The sequence below is a fragment of the Aulonocara stuartgranti genome, assembly GCF_965226115.1.
Source record: "Aulonocara stuartgranti genome assembly, chromosome: 9".
Classification (NCBI taxonomy): domain Eukaryota; kingdom Metazoa; phylum Chordata; class Actinopteri; order Cichliformes; family Cichlidae; genus Aulonocara; species Aulonocara stuartgranti.
This window is the reverse complement of record NC_138960.1, coordinates 33,321,391-33,340,731: the sequence shown is the minus strand read 5'-3', so window position 1 is coordinate 33,340,731 and position 19,341 is coordinate 33,321,391. Positions and strand designations below refer to the sequence as shown.

General features: G+C 43.0%; 2 protein-coding genes across 2 annotated transcripts; one reads left to right on the top strand and one right to left on the bottom strand.

Moving 5' to 3' along the window:
* The first annotated feature begins 1,564 nt into the window (after window positions 1-1,564).
* On the top strand, window positions 1,565-9,709 carry LOC309714309 (putative cationic amino acid transporter). The gene is made up of 7 exons (XM_082546643.1): window positions 1,565-1,886; window positions 1,970-2,206; window positions 2,388-2,605; window positions 3,383-3,529; window positions 6,950-7,158; window positions 7,234-7,997; window positions 8,508-9,709. The coding sequence occupies exons 1-7, from the start codon at window positions 1,586-1,588 to the stop codon at window positions 8,897-8,899; spliced, it is 2,268 nt and encodes a 755-aa protein (XP_082402769.1). The 5' UTR covers window positions 1,565-1,585; the 3' UTR covers window positions 8,900-9,709.
* A 1,254-nt stretch (window positions 9,710-10,963) lies between these two features.
* Window positions 10,964-17,805, bottom strand: cldn11b (claudin 11b). Its single transcript, XM_082547471.1, has 3 exons — window positions 17,159-17,805; window positions 15,145-15,309; window positions 10,964-12,318 (listed from the first exon to the last, which is right to left on the bottom strand). Exons 1-3 carry the CDS (start codon window positions 17,382-17,384, stop codon window positions 12,059-12,061), a joined length of 651 nt encoding a protein of 216 aa, XP_082403597.1. The 5' UTR covers window positions 17,385-17,805; the 3' UTR covers window positions 10,964-12,058.
* Between the last annotated feature and the right edge of the window lie 1,536 nt (window positions 17,806-19,341).

The following is a 19,341-nucleotide window of genomic DNA, read 5'->3' as shown; positions in this document are numbered from 1 at the left end:
CAATACTAAACAAATACCCCAGCTGTGTAAAGGGGATGTAGCTCAGTGGTAGAGCGCGTGCTTCGCATGTATGATGTCCTGGGTTCGATCCCCAGCATCTCCAGGTTTTATACCATCAACTTCCAATATATTGAACCTTTGTAAAGCTGCCATCAGTTTGCTCCTGCAAGCTTTGAAAACAGATGCTTTTCCACACACACACACACCTGTTGAGTTCCCAGCCCTGCACACTAACAGAAACAAACATCAGCTCAACTCAAACACACTCTCACAGCACCTCTTTCGTCCCTTCTTTGAGTGACCAATGACAGCTACATGCACACGCCCATGCTCAGCCTCAGATGTTGAATATTTTATCAAAATGGTCACATGGTTTCAGCTCTGAATGATTAAACACGGCCATCTCCTCTCGTCACATATCCACCAGCTCTGCGTTGGACGGAGGAATCTGCCTCAGGAGGGAAACTGAACAGCAAGTGAGTGTGTTGCCTGTGTGCTCTGGTGTGCACGTTCAGACTGCGTGATTTGTGTTTTTATCAGTTTTTAAGCCTCAGACTGTCTCTTTGCTCTTTTGAACCTAGGCTGTTTTTGTAGGGCTGATTTCAGTTTAGGTGTTGACTGAACTTGTATGTTTGAGTATGAAGCTCTAAAACAGATGAGAGCTTTGGACGTGTAGGTGTAGAAGTTCGCCTGTGCGTGATTAAGTTTTAGACTCCACGTCCGAACCTTTCCATCATGAAACAGGATCCTCCTTGGACATCATTAAAGTTTCAGAGAGGGAGTCTCGCTCTAGTGAGTGAGGAGAACTGCTGATGGTATCCCAGCTTCATTAGCATGGAACGATTTTAAAACACACCAGCAGGACCAGAGGCTTCAAAGTTTCAAATGGCTGTGAACGTTTCTTTTGGAAAGCTTGAATACAGAAATGATTAGACACTAAGTGACTACTATGATACTCAAAGTAAGAGATTTAAAGTAACTGCTAAGAGATTCGAAACAACAACAACAAATACCATCCGAGGAACTTCCCAACCACAAAGAGACTCCACGCAATCACAAAAACAAACAAATGACCAGAAATGCACTCAGAATCACTGCACAGAGACTTGTTTAAACTACTTTCGTCTACCCCCTTGTCATAACAGGGCACTGTAGTGGCTAACTCTGTGTCTTTGTTTTGGCAGAGTTTATATGCAGATGCCCTTCCTTATGTTACCCTACAGGGGGTAGAATCAAACAAGCAATCTTTTGCTTCGTCAAATGACCACAGATAGACTAAAAAATGACTCAAAGAATCAAAAAAGATTCAAACTGCTGTCAACAGACTTAAATGATCGTAAAGAGCCTCAAAGAAAACTGAAATGAACACAATCAAGAGATCCAAATATGTTATCTATCAAACCCTCCACTGTAATCCATGAAGTGCTGCAGTCTGTTCCTTTTCTTTTCACAGAGTTTCTGCGCCCTCTTTAGACTTCTGTTTCATGGAGACTGATGATGATGTGAAAGTATGAGACAGTGACAGGAGGAAGCTGGAAGGAGTGCACAACTCACCAACATTAACAGGTATTAACCAGGGTTAGCGATGGCGGCGTGGCTGGGTCGGGTATCACTGGGGGATGCCTGGTACAACATGTACTCTCGCTTGCTGAGGACCAAACCTGTGGGCTCCATGGCCCACAGCTCAGACGACCTCACCGAGCTCGCGGAGGGGTCGGCGGTCGGGCTGGCCAAAGTCCTCACCACTGTGGACCTGGTCTCCCTCGGTGTGGGAAGCTGTGTTGGCACAGGGATGTATGTCGTTGCGGGGCTGGTTGCTAACGCGATGGCTGGGCCTGGGGTCATTCTGTCCTTCATAATTGCAGCGGTGGCGTCCATACTGTCAGGTAAGCAAAAGTCTTTAAGCATTCTAACCAACCAAACAAAAGATTTAGAACAATCTGGCCACATGTGTGTCTTTTGCGTGAAGGTGTGTGCTACGCAGAGTTCGGTGTGCGGGTCCCCAAAACGACCGGTTCGGCGTACACCTACAGTTATGTGACTGTTGGAGAATTTGTGGCGTTCTTCATTGGCTGGAACCTGATCCTGGAGTACCTGATCGGCACAGCGGCAGGGGCTTCAGCTCTCAGCAACATGTTCGACTCGCTGGCCAATCACAGCATCAGTGACTTCATGATAACACACCTGGGCACGGTCAGAGGCCTCGGTCAGTGCCTCCAAAACTGCTTTTGTGATTTGTTTACCATTTACAGTTTATTTACTTATCTGTTAGAGAGGATAAACAGTTATGTCAAAGAAGATTTACCTCTAAGCTCATTTATGTTATGTTGAATAATAAAAACAATAGTTAATACCTGATGCTTAAACTCTTTGTCCTTCTGTCTCAGGTAAAGGCGAGGACACGTATCTTGACGTTCTGGCTTTGTTCATTGCCCTGGTGGTCACTGCTGTAATCGCTCTTGGAGTGCGTAACACTGTGGGCTTCAACAATGTCCTGAATGTGGTCAACCTGGTGGTCTGGGTCTTCATGATTATCGCCGGACTCTTCTTCATCTCTAGCAGCAACTGGGAGGGTGGCAAGTTCCTCCCGTATGGCTGGTCGGGGGTGAGAAACTGTTTTGCTAAAGGGGCTCTATCAACTAATTTCCAGCTTCCAATCAAGAGGTTACATTCTTTTTTGGAAGATGGGTGCCTTTCTCTGAATGTGCTTCTGTACCTGTCAAAATGGAGTTCTTTCTCCCCAGTGTCACCAATTGCTTGGTCACAGGAAACTGTATGATTGCTGGGATTCCCTGCAAAATATTCTTTCCTATATAAAGCATCTTGAGATGACTGTGTTGTGAATTCAGGCAAATTTAAATTGAATTTTATAAATAGATTGAAAAGTGAAAGTTAAAGAGTCAACTTTTGTGCAATTACAAAGGCTTAAAGTCATCTTGCATGAGTTAGCTTAGCGTTAGCTTTACCCACTGAGCAAATATCTGTTGATCTGAGGTCTGAGGCATTTTTAAACTGCTCAGATCTAAAGTTTGGGTTTAGAGATCACCTAGTCAGAAAAGCAAAAGCATCAAAGCAAACAAACGAGCAGTTCAAGACTTTACATTTTGATCAGTTGTAAAGAGGACATGCACTTCCCAAAAAGCTAACCCACAGACGCTATAACATCAGAAAGATAAAAGAAAGGAAAAAAAACCGTCAGAAGCCTGAACTGACTAGAATTTTTTGTGAATGCATTGACTTCATTATTTTAAACAATTATCCATGTTTAACATGGGAATCTAGCATAATCTTTATATTACAGAGACCAAACAAAAGCAGAATAGGTGCACTTTTTTAAGATGTAAACTGTGAGATCTGTTAGTAACCCGTTCTTTCTGTTCAGGTGATGCAAGGTGCAGCGACCTGTTTTTACGCCTTCATTGGCTTCGACATCATTGCAACGACAGGAGAGGAGGCCAAAAACCCCAACACCTCCATCCCTTACGCCATCACTGTCTCGCTGGTCACCTGCCTCACTGCCTATGTGTCGGTCTGTACAGAGTCCAGCATGTTTGTTTTTAACTCAGCCAAATTAATTTCCCCATCAGATTATTTCTTCTGCCTTTTTAGTCCTGATATGTTCAAGCCTGATGTCAGTTGTGAGAAAACTACACAGTGTAATGCAGCACATATGCGCTTGGAGAAGCTCTGATGGGGATGTAGCTCAGTGGTAGAGCGTGTGCTTCGCATGTATGAGGTCCTGGGTTCAATCCCCAGCATCTCCAGTTTTTACCTCTGTCTCTAGGCAATCAAGCTTCTGGACTTGACTACAGCAGACATGTGTCAAGGCTTTATGGCACCAAATGTGTGAGAAGTCCTGAATCTTTGGGTGCTTCATCATCAAAAAACTATTAGGATAACTAAGATACAAATAAATACTAAATCACAGAGGGCCCTTAAATTACTACAAACCAAAACCTTCTGATGAGGCATAAAAATGTGTGAAACAGATGAAGTCTGTTTTCCCAACAAGGGGATGTAGCTCAGTGGTAGAGCGTGTGCTTCGCATGTACGAGGTCCTGGGTTCAATCCCCAGCATCTCCAGATTTTATGCCATCAAGCTTTTGAGCTCTCACGTCTTGCACATGCATAGGGAAGTTTTTCATTTCATTAAGGTCAGTCTATAATTTGCTTTTGTGAGGTGAGCTCTAAGGATCACAAATACACTTAATATAGGTAGAAGAGATTAGGACAACAAAATAAGACTCAAAACACAGAGACGTAAGTGGCCACAAAGAGGCTCAAAATCACTACAAGATGCATATCAGAACTATAAGACAGTCAAACATCAGTAAATAAATAAGTCCCAAATGTTTCGGTGGTTAGGAAATATAAGGTAACTAAAAAAAAACCCCAATATACTTAGAAAATGATCTTGATGCATGCGCAAAAATCCAGGTAAAGAAATCCAGAAAGTGTATTCTGTTCATCTGGACGTTGAGTTTTCAGCGGGAGAAACATCCAAGTGACTTCTTCAGTCTCTGCTGACTGCAGATTTCCCCAACTTATAAACAGCATATCTGCATAATGACCAAAACTAGCACCACTGACTAACAATGGGGCCTGAGGTCAGTTTCATTAACATTAAAATGCAAATTATCATGACCACTGATGAATGGCCATGAGTACCATCCAGAGAGAGCTGGGGAATGGCTCAGTCACAGCATTGTAAGATGGTGAAAAAAGTGTCCTAAGAACCCCTCCTTGATTCAGACATTCAAAATGTCCACGAGATAAAATGGTCAAAAATACACTTAATATGACTACAAGCGACTGATGACAACAAAGAGACTCAAAGAACAAAACAAAACGCAGAGACACAAGTGGCCACAAAGAGACTCAGATGTGCATTAGATAACCACCGAAAACCTACCAGACCAGAGCTTCTGATGGGCTATAAAATTGTTAGCAGCACATCCACAGGGGGATGTAGCTCAGTGGTAGAGCGCATGCTTTGCATGTATGAGGTCCTGGGTTCAATCCCCAGCATCTCCAGAGTTTTTCTCGATGTCCAGGCCATCAAGCTTACATTGATTCGGTTAATGAAAAGAACCAGCCTTTTGGGATTTTCCTCATCATCCCAGAAGGTTGATCATAGGTCAGTCTATACATCGCATGCATCAAGACGACCACATAAAGATTCCAAATCACCACAAAACCTTCAAATAACCACTGACATCCTCAAAAGAGTGACTTCTATCTTTTGGATGTAGAAATTATGTTTTGGGTGGCCTCAGTCGGTGACATGATACGGTGAGGCAATGTTTCAGGGGTGAGGTTGTTCTTAGTGAAAAGTTGAGTGGAGAATCTGATTAAGGCTACGTCCACACTAATGCGTTTTTGTTTGAAAGCGCATCGTTTTCTCTCCGTTTGGCCTCCCGCCCACACCGAGAGAAAACGCTCTCGAAAACGCATACATGTGAAAAAGGTGCTTTTGCGTCACAGTGTGGACAGGACTTTTTGAAAAAAATGACACATTTTAGTAATGTGATGCAGTCATGTGACCAATTAAACAAAGATAGCGGAGGGCATTATGCAGCAGTTGTTTTGTTTGACAGCCCTATCAAAGATTCATATCAGTCTGCAGATGCTCCAGATTGCTTTTCTTCAAATTCTTTCATTCTCACTCGCTTTTGCATCTTTGTAAATTTGTGTTACTCGCAGCAACAACTCCACCTCATTGTTAGTCCATTTAAAAAAACTCGGTGCTTTTCCTCGACATTCTGCCGCGACGTTTCAAAGAGCTGGAAAGTAAATACACGGCACACAGAAATGAGGCAGGCCGAATGTTCTTGCGTTTCATGTGTGCGCAGTACTGGAACGTGAGCGTTTTCATCCGTTTCAATGTGGACGCACAACTCTGTGAAAACGACTGAAAACGATAGTGTGGACGCGGAGCGCTTTCAGACGAAAACGCCGTTTTCAAATCTATCCGGGCTAGTGTGGACGTAGCCTAAGTCCTTGAAAAAGTGGTTTCACCCTAAACCTCTGATGATGACCCACGCCTTTTCCACACCTTGGCTCATGTGATGAGGCACATGATTAATAGTGGGTCAACGACCTCCTTAAGGGACAATCTCACTAGGGTTTAAATACCCAGGACTCTTCACCATTTTGTTTTAGAACTGAGAAAGCTTCTTGGATGAGAAGTGACGCATCTTTACAAAACTTCATGAAGTACAGTGGTTTTATTTTCCCCCCAGCTCCTTATACTAAAATGATCTAGATGACTGACCTATGACCTACACTGATAGTGTCATGTAGCAACACTTAGGAAACACACACTTAAGGGGATGTAGCTCAGTGGTAGAGCGCAAGCTTTGCATTTGTGATGTCCTGGGTTCAATCCCCACCATGACAGCTTTTATACCATCAAGCTTCTGAACTTCAACGTATTGATGCGTTCTCAATCATCCAGGTAAGTAAATCTCCGAAAGATGACTCTGTTCATCTGGACGTAATGTTTTCAGTGGGACAAACGTTTTGTCACTCATCCAAGTGACCAGCCCACCGAAGGAACAATGGGCTGGGAGGTCATGGGTTTCAGTCATTATGCAAATTGTAAAAAAAGTACTGCTGGTATTTACAATAAGAGTGCAATGACAAGACTCAGAGATCTGACCCCGTGGCATGTGTATTTCCACGAGTTTGTATTTGTGAAATGATTCGATTGCAAATGTTCCAAATGTCACAGACACTGTTGAGAGCGTTGGTGCAGTGACTCTAACAGCCACATCTCCTGATGTAAGACAGTATCAGCCAGTTGAAAGATATACTGTAAGAATATCTGCATCACATGTGACCTCTTAATCACCTTTATCTAAGTGTTCATTCCTGATAAAACGGTGATTGTAATAATAGATATATGATAATAGAGTCTCTCACACCTCTGCATTTTTTTATTTCACAGGTGAGTGTGATCCTAACTCTCATGGTTCCCTATAACCTGATCGACGTCTCGGCTCCTCTCATGGAGATGTTTGCTGTGCATGGCTTCATGTGGGGGAAGTACACTGTGGCTGTGGGCTCTATAGCTGGACTCACCGTCTCTCTGCTTGGCTCCCTGTTTCCGATGCCCAGGGTCATCTATGCTATGGCACGGGACGGACTGCTGTTCAGGTGAGGAGGTACATGAAAACACACAGCCAGCTTAAGGAGTTTTAATAAGAAATGTTTCTGTGTCTGTGTTTTAAGGTTTCTGTCTCACGTGAATGCACTCACACACACTCCCACGGTGGCGTGTGTGGTGTCGGGGAGCCTGGCGGCCGTCCTCGCTCTGCTGGTGAGCCTCAGGGACCTGATTGAGATGATGTCCATTGGCACCCTGCTGGCTTACACTCTGGTCAGCGTGTGCGTGCTGCTACTTCGCTATCAGCCTGACGAACAGACCGACACACATCAGTTTGAGTCTGAAGTTCAGGACATGGACGGCCTGAAGCACGAAGATGCCAAAGACGATCAGATCTTGAGCGAGAATGACGGGTCATCTTCTTACCACACCGGCAGGACGGAGGGGGAGGGAGATGACTCTGATTTTCATACAGGCCACCCCTCACTGCTGAAAAGGCTTCTGGGAGGTCATTACTACACCCTGCGGCTGCGTTTGGGAATGCCTGATGCGTCAGTTCGACCAACCCCAGCCACCGGCCGCATAGTGACCAGATGCACTCTCTCCCTCTTCTTCATGTCCTTCCTCCTCTGGTCTACCATCATATTTGGGGTTGAGCAGGGCACAGGTGCTGGGGCAGTGATTTCTGGACTGATGGCAACAATGATGGCAGGGTCATTAGCAAAGCTTTTGATTATGATCATACAGCAACCAGAGAGCACCAGGAGCCTGCCCTACATGGCACCATGTGTCCCCTTTGTCCCTGCAGCAGCCATATTGGTCAACAGTTACCTCATGCTTAAACTGTCTCCACTCACCTGGGCAAGGTTCACCATCTGGTGCCTCATAGGTGAGCTGAAACAATCTTGATAATAGAGTGTTGTAGATTTGAAATGGAGCATTAATCAGTAATTCAATGACAATCAGTTTATTTAAATATCGAGTTATATATTAAAAGGAGAAAACACCAGTTCTGCAGTTGCCTGCTCGGTCAGATAGGTGATAAAGCAGTCGTTTTGTTATCTGGTTGCTTGGTTGGCTGGTTAGTTGCATGACCTGTTGACTGATAGGTAAGTTGTTTGGTTGGCTGCTTGACTACTTGCTTGGTTTATTCGTTGCTTGGTTGGCTAGCTTTTTGATTCGCTGGTTGGGTACTTTGGTTGCTCTGATGCTTGGTACAAACGTTTTTAAGATGCAATAAGCCCGACAAAGGAGAGAGAAAATGCTTTACATGTGAGGTATCCAGGATTTTGTAAGAGCTTTGTAATTCTCTTCATATGGAATTCATAAAGGTTGACAATCCTACACAAACTGATCTCTGTACCTACTGACCCACCCTCTACTGCATATCCATCCTCAGGTCTGTTGATCTACATTTGTTATGGAGTGTGGCACAGCACGCTGGAGCTGAATGCTCGGGAGCAGCAGGCACATGCCAGTTCCTACCAGCGCTATGACGACCACTTGGATGACACCGTCTCCCCCGGTGACGACCTTTACACCCAGGAGCAGGACGAGAGACCGTATCAGGGGTGGTCTGCACCCGAGGAGAGAGGATACCACTACCAGCAGGGAAATCAACACGAGATCCAATACGAGGACCAAGAGAGCGGAGAGCAGGAGCAGAGCCAGTATGAAGATAATGGGGACCAGTGTGGATACCAGTCTGGAGCAGGAGGCCAGTATATGGAGACAGGCAGTAGGTCCAAGGGAAGGACCAATTATGGGTTTAATGATGAAGAGGAGAACTGAGTAATATGAAAGAGTGAATAAAACGTACGTATGAGGCAATATTTTAATGTTTGTGGAAGCTTTTATGAAAACTGGGATCAGATATCAGCAGAGGAAGGAGGGCACTGAGAGAAGCCAACAGCAGATGCAGAAGCTTCAAAACAGTCTAACCTGTTTGGGTCGAAAGCAACTGGACTTCTTTACTCCAGCTTCTGCAACCTTTTGGACGAGAAGTGAAATGTGTTTGAGAACTTAAAAGAAGTCCAGCTGCCTTTGAAGATCTACCTGTATGAGCACGAATGTACACAAACACCCACCTGCCTCTGACAACCTGACAGTGACAGCAACCGTTAATGAAACAAGTTGGACTTGTGTGAGAAGAAGTGTTGTTACAAAACAAACCTGCCTTAATCTTACTTTATTCTTTTTCTATTCTTTAAATAAATAAAATGGTAAATGGCCTGTATTTATATAGCGCTTTACTAGTCCCTAAGGACCCCAAAGCGCTTTACACATCCAGTCATCCACCCATTCACACACTGGTGATGGCAAGCTACTAAAGTAGTGCTCAGCCGAGGTTCAAAAGAATCCAGACTGTGTAGACGCCCATCTGTTGTTTAAATCAAGACGAACTGAGCATGCTTGAGTGAGATGCTTATCTTTTTAAAGTTAATTTCCTGTTATTTTTAACAGGCACAAGCACCGATACTATATAAAGCATTTTTATTAGCACTACTCATGTGCTGCATGTCTTCAGGCTAACGTTTTAGACACCAAAAGGCTTATGACCTTAAGATCAGGACCTTTCCATAGTGACTAATCCCAACCATACCCAAACATGTTAATGACTAACCTCGTGTGATGATGGATCATCTTAGATGTTCTCTTAACTGAAGTTTGGTCTTTTTTTAGCATCTTCTTCGAGCTGTATGAAGGCATTTTCTCTGCCAATCAGGCCAACATGAACTTTTACTGAGAACAGTTTAACCCTTATTGTCCATCTTCCCAGTGCTGATGTGTTTATATTAACCTAACCATAGCTTTGTAGACAGCCACCAGTTAGTACATCATCATGTCTCAATTAGTCCCAAAGAATTTGGACTAATTACCATACAGCATTTGCTCTGAACCAAGCTCATATTAAATGTTTATACTTTTTGTGCCTAAAGGTCACTCAGGCCACTTGCACGTGGTTCTTTGCAGACTCAGTATCACTGCTTCCTTTTGCACATTCAGGTCTTCGTTGTCTTCTTTTCTGCTTCCCATAGCCGTTCACACAAGTCTGTTCAGAGACAGTGAACAGCACACGCTGGTTTAGCTTTTCCTCTGGTTTTGTTTGAGTTCTTTGTTTACGCTCTTTAATTGTTTTGGGGTGAATGGTGTTATTCAGTGTCTGTTGTGGAAAGTGCAGAAATAAAGAGAATTTGAAGCAGCAGTTTGTCTAATCGGGGTTTTATTGCGGCTTCTCTCACAGATAGAAGACGCTGAAGTGTTATCATTCCAAATTTAAAGGAGCTGTGTGAGCCGTCAATGGCAACTGCGGTAATTATTGTGTTCCTAGCATCAGCCAAAGGCTAGGATAAGTAGAGGTGAGTGGATCAATCCAAATATCCATAGTGTTAAGTGGTCATTGAAATGTGTTCAGAATTTGCAAATTAACAGTGAGTCATATAAACCTCTCTGCCCCACATAAGCTGCCTTTATAGGTCAATAGTATCAGTACTGGCTCTGTATTTACTTGGTATCGGATCAATACCAAACTTTACAGTATCACACAGCACTAGTGACGAGACAAAGCCTGTCGTGCTCTGATGTACGTAGTTTGCGGTTAATCTGTGCTAGCTTTGCCTCATTTTAGCCAGAAGAGGCTAAACTCTGATGATCTGATACCTACTGTAGAAGAAGACAAACAAAAAATCGTATTTGAAATGGATTCATATCAAATGGAAAACATACAGAAATAATATTCAGTAAAACATAAATTTAAGAAAGCATGAATCTTAATTTAAATGTGTATGGGTGTTTTCAGAGAGCCCAAGAGATTTTAAAGCCTTTTTTCTAAACACAGACAAGAATTTAACCATGTGGGTATGCAGATGATTTATTTTGATTATGCTGTTAACATAAAAGTAAAAAGAAATGATAAAAAAGTGACAGCCGACTGTGGGGGATTAAATATGAGCTGCAATTTAAAAGTATCATAAACACTAAAGCGACCATGAAAACAACAGTTTGCTATTTATAATGTGAAAACAAAGAGCCGCTGACAACGATTAACTTAGATGGTCACAGCCGGTCAAACAGGGGGACTGTCCTTCCTGACTGAGTAGCTGAAGATGTGAAATATGTATTTATACATGTACAGCAAATGAAATTACAAACAGCTGCAAGCTTTCTGCTAGGCTTCACCTCGGCTCATGGGAGTCCCTGAGCTGGACGTCCGAACCATGTTCGTGTGGTTAATTCTACTGACAGACCAATCACAGTCATGACCTCGGGGGCTGGTCATGTGATTGGTTTAGAAACAGTATATTTGAGTTTGTTTAGTTTTTTCCTGTAATGCCAGAGTTTGAAGTTGAGATTGTTTTGTGTAAATTGGATTTGTGTATTCCTGTTTTGACTGATTGTTCTTTCTTCCATCGTGTTACTTTGTATCATTCAGTGAGAGCTTTGTTGTCTCAGTTTTTTTATTTCCTTTTGTACTTTGTGCCTTGGTTTGAGTTTTACTTTTCCACCTTTTGAATATGTCTTGATTGCTTTAACCTGTGTCGTGTTTACCAGCTTTTCTCAGTCTCCAGTTAGTCCTCAGTGTGGGTCTGCCCTGAGTGTTTGTCTTACATTGTTGTGTTTTGATGCTACTTGTTTTGCTCGTCTTCCTGGCTTTCTATCCCGTTCTTGTTTTTTCATTCAGTATAATAAAACTTTATCTTTTTTTTTGTTGCTATTCTGAGATATTTTTGGGACATACACAGATTCTCCAGACTTCCCTAGATTGAGGCCAAAAGATTTTCTGAATGTGAGCTTATTATTAATTATTAATCCCTCCATTTCCTGCTAACATTCATTTTCATGGTGGATTTTAGTCTTGAAGCAGTAAACAGATAATGGCATGTCTCATCGATGGTGAATATGACTTTAAACTCAAAGAAAACTTGGTTAAAAATAGAGCGCCTGGTTCCTTCACACCCGGGCGCTCTTGGCGTGGTTGGCGGGGGGGTCGAGGAGCGTGGCCGTCCCCCTGTTCCCAGAGTAGTAGAAGCTGTCGTCCCTACTCGGGGTCCCGGGGTCGATGCCCTGGCAGCACAAGATGATGATGCCACCTAGGAGGCAGAGGGCGGAGCCGACCCAGCCGGAGTACAGAGAGAAGCCGAATGACATCAGATCTTCCTCTTTATTAGCGCCGATGGGGAACCAGACGGTAGATATGATGCTGCACACAGCTGGGTTTCAGACATATTTAAACACAAAAGGTGAAAAACAGGGAAAAGAAGAGGTTATAATTTTGTGCTCGGTGCCTCCATCTGTCTGGCTGTCATCCCTGAGTTTGTGGACAGGAACTACCTGTCTTATCTCACAGGAAGCAAAACAGCCTGACAGATCCTGACCCATCATCCTCCTTCCTGCAACAGCTGGGAATGACTCGGGGAAGACCAGCGCTCTATACAACATGCCACATTCACCCACTCTAAACTGAATGCTGTCTAACCAAATTCATACTGCGACAGATGCGTCGGAGAGTAACTTAGGGTTAGTATCTTGCCCAAGGATACTTGCCATGCAGACTGGAGGAGGCAGGGATTGAACCTCCGACCTCCCGATCAGTAGGTGACCAGCGCTACGTCCTGAGCTACAGCCACACGAAGTTCAATGCAGTAAGAGAAAGTCTCTTAAAACGAGAAACTGCCCTCAGAAATCAAATCTGTCCTCTGAAACTGTCCCAAAAAGGTTATTTGAGCACACAAATACAGTGGGGCAAAAAAGTATTTAGTCAGCCACCGATTGTGCAAGTTCCCCCACTTAAAATGATGACAGAGGTCAGTAATTTGCACCAGAGGTACACTTCAACTGTGAGAGACAGAATGTGAAAAAAAAATCCATGAATTCACATGGTAGGATTTGTAAAGAACTTATTCGTAAATTAGGGTGGAAAATAAGTATTTGGTCACCTCAAACAAGGAAAATCTCTGGCTCTCACAGACCTGTAACGTCTTCTGTAAGAAGCTTTTCTGTCCCCCACTCGTTACCTGTATGAATGGCACCTGTTTGAACTCATCATCTGTATAAAAGACACCTGTCCACAGCCTCAAACAGTCAGACTCCAAACTCCGCCATGGCCAAGACCAAAGAGCTTTCGAAGGACACCAGGAAAAGTATTGTAGACCTGCACCAGACTGGGAAGAGTGAATCTACAATAGGCAAGCAGCTTGGTGTGAAAAAATCAACTGTGGGAGCAATCATCAGAAAATGGAAGACATACAAGACCACTGATAATCTCCCTCGATCTGGGGCTCCACGCAAGATCTCATCCCGTGGGGTCAAAATGATCATGAGAACGGTGAGCAAAGATCCCAGAACCACACGGGGGGACCTGGTGAATGACCTGCAGAGAGCTGGGACCAAAGTAACAAAGGTCACCATCAGTAACACACTACAACGGCAGGGAATCAAATCCCGCAGTGCCAGACGTGTTCCGCTGCTGAAGCCAGTGCATGTCCAGGCCCGTCTGAAGTTTGCCAGAGAGCACATGGATGATACAGCAGAGGATTGGGAGAATGTCATGTGGTCAGATGAAACCAAAGTAGAACTTTTTGGTATAAACTCAACTCGTCGTGTTTGGAGGAAGAAGAATACTGAGTTGCATCCCAAGAACACCATACCTGCTGTGAAGCATGGGGGTGGAAACATCATGCTATGGGGCTGTTTTTCTGCCAAGGGGACAGGACGACTGATCCGTGTTAAGGACAGAATGAATGGGGCCATGTATCGTGAGATTTTGAGCCAAAACCTCCTTCCATCAGTGAGAACTTTGAAGATGAAACGAGGCTGGGTCTTCCAACATGACAATGATCCAAAACACACCGCCCGGGCAACAAAGGAGTGGCTCCGTAAGAAGCATTTGAAAGTCCTGGAGTGGCCTAGCCAGTCTCCAGACCTCAACCCCATAGAAAATCTGTGGCGGGAGTTGAAAGTCCGTGTTCCTCGGCGACAGCCCCAAAACATCACTGCTCTCGAGAAGATCTGCATGGAGGAATGGGCCAAAATACCAGCTACTGTGTGTGCAAACCTGGTAAAGACCTATAGTAAACGTTTGACCTCTGTTATTGCCAACAAAGGTTATGTTACAAAGTATTGAGTTGTATTTTTGTTATTGACCAAATACTTATTTTCCAACCTGATTTACGAATAAATTCTTTACAAATCCTACCATGTGGATTCATGGATTTTTTTTTTCACATTCTGTCTCTCACAGTTGAAGTGTACCTCTGGTGCAAATTACTGACCTCTGTCATCATTTTAGGTGGGGGAACTTGCACAATCGGTGGCTGACTAAATACTTTTTTGCCCCGCTGTACATCCCTCTAAAATTAAAACTACAAAATATGTAACACATGTCCTCAACAAACTGCACACTCAGTACTGTGTACTCACAGTGTGCTGACCTCTACACTCTTATCTGAAATCAAAAACATAACAAATCAAATCTGCAGTCTGTCAAATCAAACTCATTCCTCAGATTTATCAATGGCACTGCTATTAAAGCAACATTTCATTAATAAGAGCTGATTGAATTCTTTGAATACCAAAGAGAGCACCTTCATTGGGTCCTTTACTACCTCCTTATTCTGGATTTTGGTTCTCATCTATCCAGCTTTTATAAAACAAAATGGTCAGAACACATGAAACAAAGTGTCTGAGATTTGCATTTTTCAGTCATCAGCCACTCCTTTAAGTAATCAGATTCTCTGACAGTCTTTTCCCTGAATCTCCTCCACACGTTCCTTCATGATGTCAAGGAAAAGTGACAAGGAAAAGATCTTTTGGACTAATAAACTGCAAACACTGAAAGTCAGTGTAAGTGAAATTTCTCTTTACTTCACTGACAAAAGCTAAAACATTAAACTCAACTAGTGTTTTTGGTAAGTGTTAGTAAAGTAGTAGTTATAATCAAACTGATATAAACACAACTGTGTGTGCGTGTGTGTGTGCGTGTGTGTGTGTGTGTGTGTGTGTGTGTGTGTGTGTGTGTGTGTGTGCGGCCTCCTCACCCATAAAGATGAAGAGGACGCCTCCCACTCGGGCGCGGCGCTTCTTCACAGCTGAGGTGTCGTTCTGCAGCCGCACGCAGGCCATGGACATGAGGATCAGGAGCGTGGCGGGGAGACCCAGCAAACAGGCGCAGATCATCAGAGCACGAGCTGTCTGGACGTAGGCTGAGAGGCAGAGAGAGCATCTGTTTGGTTTAACGTTCTCAGCACAGCTCACCTCTGGCACTCAACAAGGCGCTGCTCACATTAGGAATGTGCACACGTGTTGCATGCACCGAAGACAAGAAAAAGATGCAAGAAAAAGCCAGATTACTTTACTCAGAAAGTAATGTCTAATCTTGCTCTGAGTTACAGTCAAACACAGTCTGACGTCACTCTTCATGTCTTCACTGAACACACAGAGAATAAATCCAACGTAATAAAACACTGGTGTTAATGATTTCTCCAAAAGCTCATGAGAGACAAACCCCACTAGGTTTTAAACACCTGGGACTCTCAGGCTTCTGGTTTAGAACTGAAGAGGCTGCTTAAAGCACGCAAAGAAGCCCAGTCATTTTTCTGTCAAGCTGTTAAGATCTACAGAAATCTCAACAACTGTGCAAAAGACCACCAGAAGAAAGCTCAACCTTTGGCAGGCTTCTCTGAGTTAGCTGGGTCTGTTAACTGGAACCACCTGTCAGAGATGACTGGTATCAGCTTTCTTTGTTAATCCAGGCTAAACGATGACTCGCCCAAAGTGCACATCTAGATAAAAATCAGTCAGCGGGGACAAGGAGGAGAAATAGTCTGTGGCCACCACCTGCTAAACCATTCCTATTTCGGGTTTGTTGTCTCTCCACCTGCTGCACTTTACTTTTGCACTAAGTGGGTGAGATGGATGCCCAGTGCTTTATGCTTCCTAACAACATAGATCAAAATCCCCGAAGTTTAACTGACTGTGTTATATTCTGACGGCCGAGTGTCGTCCTATGTTTTTGAGTAGTGAACAAAAGGCTGATAAATTATGCTATGCACTGTTTGGTAAACGTGCAGAAGGTTTGTTTGGTAGTAAACAAATTAAAAGCTCAAAAAGTGGAAAAATTGGCTTTTACATTGTTGTTTATAGTTTGATATGAAACGTGTGAAATTAATAGTCAGTATTTATAATACTGAGCACGAGAATAGAACTATACTCCTATAAACAGAGGACTGAGTAAACATTATTGAAATATGATGAACAATGTTTTACACCATAAAGCAGTTTAATTTAAAGAGTTTAAATAACCAGTTATATTTGTTTCTTTAAATAAAGCTTATAAGTTACTATAGTTTCCACAAGTGTTTGTTCTACACTTCCCATCCTTCCTTTCACAATAAAAGTTATTGAGTACGAGCATAAATTGTGTGATTGCTGTATATCAAAGTGGTCTGTAGAGGTGTGTCAAAGCAGTTTATGATCGATTATAGCTTCAAAATAAATATAAATATAAAAAATTAAATTCATATTAAAATGATATTTGACTGATGTTCTTATAAAAGGTAAGACTTATTTACAACATCTTCACAATTTAAAAGGAAATTCTGTCTCTCCTCATTAAATAAACTCTGCTATAAAGTAAGTAAGTACCTAAATGTTCTGATGCTCAAACAAAAACAGCAAAGTTTCTCACAAACGCTGTGAAAAACTGTATTTGTTCATTTTTTATTTGTATTCTGATGAACGAGACTGTTCGATAAACATATTGAATAAACTGTAAAAAGAAAAAATCTCGTTACGAATATATTTTGTTGGTGAACAACAATGCCGGTTTAAATACATGTGTCGATAACTTAATGTTAATAACGTGAAATAACCATTAATATTTAACTGTAATAAATTCAACTCTAAATATAAAGCGTAAACTGTTTTGTTGACACGCAGCCACTCTGCTCACTCGCTGCCTCCCGCAGACCCACGCAGCAAACGTGAGCTAAACACACTTGAAAGATCTCGTCACGCACATCATGTATTAGAGCATTTATTGGCGCATCTCACCGGGCAGTGTGAGGATCTGGGTGAGGCCCACGCAGTGGTGAAGGGACGGGGAGATGACGCACTCTGCCCACAGGCCTCGGGAGCTCAGCTCGTCCATGCGGACGCAGGTGGCCTTGGTGTAGTCGCAGGTCCGGACCCAGTCGTTGGTGGCCGTGGCCACGATCACCCCCACCCAGCCCACTCCGCTGGCCGCGGTGCCAAGGAGTTGCCTGCGCATCTGTGACATGGTGAGCACCGTGCGTCTTTAAGCGCCCCAAAAGAGAAAGATAAAGAAATTCAGCCTGTTTTTAAATTCAGAAACGTGGCAGCTTCTTGAGAGCTTTCCTCTTTTTTTAACGTCTGCGGGAGTTTAAAAAGTTTAAAAATGAAAAATTTTATAGGCCAAAGACTCAAAAAGAGTTTAAAAGCGGATAAATGACTGTGTTATTGTCTAATAAGCAACAAAAAACACCGGAAAACAAAAACCACTGGAATAAAGCAAAAACTGATATATATTCAGAAATAACTGCAGACAGTTTTTCTCTGAGTTGGAGCTTTAAACAACGTTTAAAAAGCTTAAAAGTCTAAATTTAAAAGCAGTCCTGTTCCGTCAGTGCGCCTGAAGCTGATCCACGAGAAAAATGCCCAGAATAAGATTTATCACAGGGTGTGGTGGAAACCGTACTCCTCTCCAAAGCCAATGGGAGCACATGTGAGATCCTAACCTAAACCAGATACGGGGAGAAAGGCAGGCTCAGGCAGAAAAACAAGCATCACCTAAAGCCTTCCTGATGAAGCTAAATCAGTTTAGCTCATAAAGTCCAGAGTTGTCCTCATGTGTCACTCACCTGCACCTCTGTTGCCCTCTGCTGGTGGTCCCGCCATCCCATCAGCAGCACTTCTGCCGAAATCTGCTCAGGTCCACTCAGTTTGGGACATCAGCAGAAATGTTCAGTGAATAAGACGTCTTAAAGTACAGCTTAAAGTATATGGAAGTTCTCAGGTGCTTTGTTAAAAACATTAAAAATATTAATATTAATATTTCAAATCTAAACAAAAAAGTTGTCGTTATTCACACCAGTTGATTAAAAATAAGGATTCACAACTAAATATTAGAAAAAAAAACCTTTTTTATTATCATTTTAAACCAATCATTTGATGAAGGTGATTTTCAGCCTGGGTTTGCATTTCCTGGATGACAGGACGGTTTCCCAGTAAAGAATGAAATATATAAAATATATAAAATATTCAAGTTTCCAAACCTCAAAATCATTTAAAACCTTAACATCTGACTGAAAACGATTTCTGTGTTTGTTCTGTTCTCAGCCAACGCGGCGCCACCATCCTTCAGTAATGTTGAGGTCTGGACTCTGGGGAGGCCAATCCATGACTGATGGTTCCACTGTGTGTTTTTCTGTCCAATATAATACAGCACTTGATTGATCTCTATTACTATTGTTATTTATTTTATTTTACTTTAAGTTATTACAAACTGAACAGAAAGAAAGACTCTGAGAGAATCTGTTGAATCAGCTGTTAAAAGAAGAAAGAAAACAAACAATAGAACAGAATACAGAGATCAAAGCAACGACCTAGATACGTGTAAGTAACAGTAAGACCGACAGCGCACGATATGCTTCAAGGTAGAAGCCGAGGAAGATATAGTTTGTGTCTGTGATCATCCGTGTGCGTGAACGCGCCTGAGTTCAAAAGGTTTCACCATGTAACGATCTGCTGGAGGCTGTGGGGAGCCATAGCCCCGCCCCCCAGAGCATGAAGCGCTAAAAGTGCTTCTTGATAGTCGTCTCGTCTCTCAGATGTTGTCCATCTGCTGAGGATAGTTTTAGGACCGCTCTAAGCCTCTAAGTCTAAGTTAACCCCAGAGCCCCGCTTCTACACCTGCAGCAGCCAGGTTGTAGGCACTGGGGTAAACTGCACTACGGGGGATCCCAGAACCTCTCAATCGCTCCACACCCCGACAAAGTGGGTCTGATAACCACTACACTGTGAAACTGTGCCAACTTTAACTTTAGCATTTTATGCATCCATGAAACCAGGAGGCGGCCCGACGTTTGCTCCTCAGTGGAACATCTGCTCCACGTGTCTGAAGTGTTTATGCACATTTTTGTTAGAAAGCCCGCTTTCACTGGGCTAGTAAAAGGTCTTTTACTTGGGAATTAATTTAAAACAAGATAAATAAATCG